The sequence below is a fragment of the Ochlerotatus camptorhynchus genome, unplaced genomic scaffold (genome assembly GCF_037179485.1).
Source record: "Ochlerotatus camptorhynchus isolate MF236.1 unplaced genomic scaffold, CSIRO-AGI_Acam_v1.1 ptg000033l, whole genome shotgun sequence".
Taxonomy (NCBI): Eukaryota; Metazoa; Arthropoda; class Insecta; order Diptera; family Culicidae; genus Ochlerotatus; species Ochlerotatus camptorhynchus.
The window spans coordinates 648,658-655,813 of NW_027040524.1; the positions used below are offsets into that span (position 1 = coordinate 648,658).

General features: G+C 46.5%; 1 protein-coding gene across 1 annotated transcript; it reads left to right on the top strand.

Moving 5' to 3' along the window:
- Nucleotides 1-2,689: 2,689 nt before the first annotated feature.
- Nucleotides 2,690-6,886, top strand: LOC135708912 (uncharacterized). The gene has a single exon (XM_065231094.1). The coding sequence runs from the start codon at nucleotides 2,690-2,692 to the stop codon at nucleotides 6,884-6,886; it is 4,197 nt and encodes a 1,398-aa protein (XP_065087166.1).
- Nucleotides 6,887-7,156: the final 270 nt, after the last annotated feature.

Consider the following 7,156-nt stretch of genomic DNA (forward strand, 5'->3'; position numbering starts at 1 on the left):
AAATTCTATTGCTATTCTTATGGGACAACTACAACTTTACACAACATTGTTTTTCAGTCAAACGTCAAATTAAATAGTTATTAATTGTTTAAGAGATTGATAATCTTATGGCACGATTCAGCAACTGTATTGTTGGCAACACTGTATTCTGCAGTATGACATAGTAGCCATGATTTTTGTCCTCAATTGTGCGTGCCAGAAACACCAATGTTACCTGTTGAACAGTTGATTGAGCATAATCATAAGACATCAGTGACTTGAATCATTCATAACTTTTGATTGTTACATTTGATTGAAAAGTAGTCTGCAACAAAGTTGTAGCTGAGAAAATTTTCAACAAGCTCAGCTATCATTTTCTAAAGTGGAGTAAACTGGTGAATTTTGAGATAAATATGAACCGAAATTATGGTTGCTCCATAGTAATTCCTATATAAACTTCAAATGGTTTGTGCCAAGTCAGTTTCTCACTAAATGAGTTCAAATTTTGGGAGGCTAATCAGGGTCTGTTTAGGTTCAGTGTGTTTTTTCATTACGAGCCGCCAGTGTTTAAGTAGCTGAATGCTGTATTTAACATCGTATAAATTTCTCTCGTTTTTCTCTCTCACCAATACAATCTGCATACTACGGCCGATTCGGTGATAGGCTTAGAAAAGTATAGAATAAGAAACGATTTTAATATAGTTTGCCATCAGCCACCACTGAGTTTGCAAGAGGAAACCAAATTGCGCGCAAATATACTCTGTCCTAGAAATTAGAAACAAAGTTTGTTAAGTGTTTGGTGTTGCAATAAATTATCGTCCCTCTGTGAATGTGTTACGTTTGACCGTGCGAAGAATAAGTTGCGTATTGCAAACTGTTAGGCGAATGACGGCCGTAAAGCGGTGAGAAAAGGTTCTTCCCCAACATAATTTGGTGCCGTGACCAGGATAATTGTGGATTCCTGGACTTTTCGGGGGCTCATCGCCATCTCCGTGATCGCCATTCTGTCCGGTAACAATACTGCAGAAATAACCGCCATCTTCGGGCGCGGTCAAAGAGACAATCACCAATTGTCCGCGACAAAAAGGAGTCGCCATCACGATCACCTCTGGAACGATTTTGCAAGTTGTATGCTGCCATTACAAAAATACAAGGCCTAATTAATTAGGCAGTAGTTCTCTCCTTTTAAAACGCACATGTCGGCTGGTGGATTTCGGCGTTTCACGACTCCTGATATTACGGTCAACGGATTCCACGCTGCTTCGTGAGTGCTATCGAGGACAAACACCATCGCTAATCTATCGCGAAGATCGCTAAGGGGTCATCGATACGGAACATCAAGTTCTTGGTTATTTTGAAACTGTTTCTGGCTGAGTACGAGATTTTGCATTAAAATACAAGGCACAAACTTGCCTTGGTCAGACCACGTTCCGCTTTCTGTTCACGTCGCTGCCACTGTCGCTGGTACCACGGTGGTGACCATCTGCTCGCAACAACGACCGACAAGATGGACGATGATAGGAGGAAGCAACAGCTCAACATCCGGAGAACCACACTGCTTGCGTCACTCAGCCGAGCGGAACAATTTCTTCAGGTATTTGAGGCTGGACGGGACGCTCTGCAAGTCCCTCTGAGGCTGGAAAATTTGGAAATCGTGTGGCAAGGGCTGGAGGAAACTCAAAGGGAACTGGAGGAAATGGAGACGTCGAATCAAGGCATGGTGAGGAATTTGAATTATCGTTCTGACTTTGAGTCCAAATTTTTCGCAATTAAAGCTGGTCTGCTATCTAAGTTACCTCCACCTATCAATCAACCAAGCAATCTCCCTCTAAATCCCCCTACTCACACTAACTCTGGTCTGCATGGTCTAAAATTGCCAACAATAGCTCTGCCTGAATTTAGTGGTGATTACCAAGATTGGCTAGGTTTTCATGATACGTTCCTCGCGCTTATTCACTCTAACCCAGAAGTGGCTGACATTCAGAAGTTTCACTATCTGCGTGCTGCTGTGAAAGGTGAGGCTGCTCAAGTAATTGAATCCATCGCCATCAGTGCTGCGAACTACCAACTCGCTTGGGAGGCTCTCGTGTCACGCTATTCCAACGAGTATCTCCTCAAAAAGCGGCACTTACAAGCTCTGTTCAAGACTCCAAGGATGAAACAGGAATCTGCAGCGACTCTACATGGACTTGTCGACTAATTCGAAAGGCACACGAAAATTCTGCGACAACTAGGGGAGCCTACCGATACCTGGTCAACAATGCTGGAACATCTACTCTGCAGCAGACTGCACGACGAAACGCTGAAATTGTGGGAGGATCACGCGTCAACAATCGATAAGCCAACATACACTAACCTAGTTGACTTTCTGCAGCGGAGAATCAGGGTTCTTGAATCTATTGCCGTCAATCATGAGTCTGTTCCACTACCTCCGAATTCGCATAGTACTTCGCCTTTCTCTTCTGGTTATGGTTCTTCTGGTTCACAAAAATGCAGCCAGGTTTTTCAACAGAAGATGTCTACGCATGCTGTGACGGAGAATAATACAAAGAAAGGGAATTCCGGTATCGACCCAGCTTTGCAATGCGCCAATTCAAGAAGCTATCTCTTCAGGAGAAGTTGAATATTATAAACACAAAACGACTCTGCTTAAAACTGCCTCCAAGATGGGCACTACGTTGGCAACTGCCCTTGCCAAACCAACTGCCGAATGTGTCAGAAACGTCATCATACGTGGATCCATCCTGGCTACGCAGATTCTTCTCCAAGTAGCAACGTGGTTCAGTGCTCTACTAGTGAGCCACAATTTTCCACTCAAGCAAACGTCACCGTGGCCAACATCGATTCATCCACCATGGATTCATGTACCTCTGCGTACGTCAACGAAGTTCAAGCAGTGTCGTCTCAGATCTCTCGAAACAGCAACATCTTCATGCTCACCGTAGTGTTGGTCATCGTAGACGTCCACGGGCAAGAACACCTAGCAAGGGCCTTGCTAGACAGTGCTTCCCAACCCAATCTAATGACGGATCGTATGGCACAAATGCTGATGCTCAAGCGGAAGAAGGTGAATGTACAGCTGCAAGGACCTGGGGGAATTTCGATTCGCGCATCAGATTCTGTCTCCACTCAAATTCGTTCTCGCAAGGAGGATTTCACACGCGACATTGAATTTCTCGTTCTGCCTCGAGTGACGTCCGCCATGCCTGAGCAAGACGTCCCAATCGTCGACTGGAAAATCCCGAAGGACCTGTTCTTGGCCGATCCCAACTTCAACAAGCGTGCTGACATCGACATGATCATCGGTCTTCAACACTTTTTCTCCTGCTTCACAACAACGGCTCGTATCCAATTAGCGAAAGATTTGCCCGAACTGGTCGACAGCGTATTCGGATGGATCGTTGCCGGCTCTGGTCATCTCATTCCAACATCTCCCGATTCCGCCACTTGCAACTTCACTGCAGTTTGCCTGGTCACACTCGAAGAGAGTTTGGAACGCTTTTGGAAGCTAGAAGAATTACCTCACAGTTCTGACTATTCTGAAAAGGAGAGGAAATGCGAAGAATGGTATAAGTCAACAGTCTCACGTGATTCTTCTGGTCGCTATCAAGTTCGTCTGCCCCGTCATCCGGAATTCAACACCATGATAGGGGAATCCAAAGCTGTTGCCATTCGAAGATTCAGGGCTACTGAAGCAAGATTAGAACGAGAACCCGATCTTAAGAAGGAGTATCATAAGTTCATGGAAGAGTACTTGTCCCTTGGTCATATGCGATTAGTTCCCGAAGATGAAATCGACGACAAAAACTCGTACTACCTTCCTCACCATCCAATAGTGAAGGAATCCAGCACCACTACGAAGGTACGTGTCGTCTTCGACGGATCTGCAAAAACATCAACCGGATTCTCGTTGAACGACGCCCTGCTCGTTGGACCCGTTGTTCAGGATGAGCTGCTAGCGATTATTCTACGTTTTATGACGTTTGCAGTTGCAATTGTGGCGGACGTGGAAAAAATGTATCGTCAAATCCTGTTGCATCTACTGGATTGCCCGTTCCAGTGCATATTCTGGCGCTTTTCGAAATCCCAACCAATCCAAGTGTACCAGCTACTAACGGTCACATACGGGCTCGCTCCTTCTTCCTTCCTAGCCACTCGAACCCTTCTGCAACTAGCAGAAGATGAAGGTCCAGCATATCCACTCGCTCTACCAGTTCTCCGCAAAGGTTTCTATGTCGATGATTGCGTTGCGGGTGCTCAAACCATCGAAGAAGCCATCAAGCTGCGAAAGGAACTAGACGATCTTCTCAGGAAAGGTGGTTTCATTTTACGAAAGTGGGCTTCGAATAAGCTAGAGGTGCTCCAAGGACTAAGCCAAGATCAAATCGGGACACAATCCATCGTAAGCTTCACTCCTCAAGAAAGTCTGAAAACGTTGGGTATCGTATGGGAACCTGAAGCTGACAAGCTGCGATTTGACTCGAAGGTCACTCATCCGGACAAGCCTGCTACCAAAAGGTCCATGTTATCATCAATCTCCCAGCTTTTCGATCCACTAGGGCTTGCTGCACCGATCGTCGTCCGAGGAAAAATGCTGATGCAAGAACTATGGCTCCTTAACTGCAGCTGGGACCAGCCTGTACCGGACGTTCTTCAATTCAAGTGGGGGGAGTACTTCAGTTCGTTGGAAAAGCTCACTGAATTTCGAGTCGATCGCTATGCATTGTTGCCACACGCCAAAGTACAACTCCATACGTTCACCGATGCATCGGAAGCTGCATATGGGGCCTGCATCTACGCTCGTTCTGTTGACTCTTCTGGTAACGTCCGTGTTCGACTCATCGCATCGAAAACTCGAGTTGCTCCGTTAAAACGTATCACTCTACCTCGCTTGGAGCTATGTGGGGCTCTCGTCGGTGCTCAGTTGTACGCCTATGTCAGCAAAGCTCTTCAAATCGAAATCTCGGATTCTTTCTTCTGGTGCGACTCAACTGTCACGCTACATTGGTTGCGATCACCTCCAAACAACTGGAAAACGTTCATTGCCAATAGGGTCTCGGAAATTCAAACTCTAACGCATGGATTTCAATGGAATCATGTCGCCGGTTCGGAGAATCCAGCGGATTTGCTGTCACGAGGAATGGACGTCGACAATTTCGTTGTAAGCAGTTTCTGGATGCACGGTCCAGAATGGCTATTCAAAGCGAAAGAAGATTGGATCAACTCAGCACTACCCCCAGCACCTGAACACGAAATGGAACATCTCAAGGTGGTGGCGACCATTACACGTACAGCACAGCAAATCAACGGAGTATTTGACCGCTACTCTGCATTCTACAGACTCAGGCGCATAACTGCATATTGCCTCCGGTTCATCGAGAATATTCGGCATAAAGCGCGCACCCAGCCATTGGTATCTACTGGTCATCTACCTAGTCCAACGCTCACCACTGCTCAAATATCCTCGGCTGAAGATCTTTTGGTTCGTCTTGCTCAGGCAGATGCGTTTCGTGCAGAGTTGAAAGATCTACAAAAGGGAAAGATGATTTCCAAACATTCGCCAATCTGTGTACTTAACCCCTTCCTAGACGCACAAGGCACGTTAAGAGTAGGGGGTAGGTTGAGATTGTCAGACCAGCCATTCAGAACGAAGCACCCAGCCCTATTGCCCAGTTCCCATCCCTTTACCCGCATGCTCATACGTACCCACCACGTTAACCTGTTGCATGGTGGTGGCCAGCTCACACTTGCCCGAATTCGTGAGAAATATTGGCCACTGCATGGAAGGAGAACCGTACGCAGCGTCCTACGTCAGTGCATTCGATGCGCGAGAGTCGATCCCGTCCAAACCCAGCAGCAGATCGGCCAACTGCCTGTGCCTCGAATCACTCCAAGCAGACCATTCACCGTTACCGGAATCGATTATGCTGGGCCCGTTTACCTTCGAGCACCACACAAGCGAGCACCCTCACCGAAAGCGTACATCTGCGTCTTCATATGCTTTTCTACGAAAGCGGTACACCTCGAACTAGTCTCGGACCTAACAACGGCGGCATTTATGGCAACGTTGCGCAGATTCATCGCGCGCCGCGGTTTCCCAGCGCATATCCACTCCGACAATGGAAAAAACTTCGAGGGAGCCAAAAATGAGCTACTTGCTCTCTACAAGTTCCTACGTAGCAAGAAGGAAATGAATGTCATCGAATCTGTCCTGGCTAACAACAGCATTACTTGGCACATGACACCACCGAAAGCACCTCACTTCGGCGGTTTATGGGAGGCCGCAGTTAAAGTCGCTAAAAAGCAGCTGTATCGGCAACTAGGAAATTCTCGCCTCCAATTCGAAGCCATGTCAACGGTGCTCACACAAATCGAGGCCAGCATGAACTCTCGTCCACTTGTTCCACTATCGGAGGATCCTGAAGACCTTACTGCACTGACACCCGGCCACTTTTTGATCGGTGCACCTATGCAATCCCTGCCTGACCACGACGTGCGTTGCATCCCTACCGATCGCTTGAGCCATTATCAACAGCTGCAGCAGCTGCATCAAAACTTCTGGCACCGTTGGCGTACTGAATACCTACATGAACTACAAAAGAGCCAGAATAACTTTCGTGCGAACAGCGAAATCAAGCCTGGACGTCTCGTGATCTTAGTGGACGAAATGCAGCCTCCACTGAAATGGCCCCTCGCTCGAATCGTGGATATCCATCCGGGAGAGGACGGTTTGATTCGAGTCGTGACTCTGAAAACAAACAAGGGAATTGTAAAACGACCCATCGTCAAAATTTGCATGCTGCCACAGGAGGAAACCGACGAAAACACTTCGTTGCTGGAGCCATCCGCAGGAGATTCTTCACTACAATCTGTTCCCACCGTTGGTCCTCTGATTACGGATACGTAAAAGATTGTCGATGTAATCTTAAGTTGTTGTAAGAAACCTTCTGCATTTGTACTCGTTGTCCCAATAGTATAGAATCAGTTGTTTATGTTTAGTTTAAATTGACATTTCAAGGTGGTGGCGATGTTTAGGTTCAGTGTGTTTTTTCATTACGAGCCGCCAGTGTTTAAGTAGCTGAATGCTGTATTTTTTTTTTTTTATTAATTACTTTATTTGTACAGGCTCAATCGAATAAACTTTACAGAGCCGAGTTATCATTTTTGTTATACATTA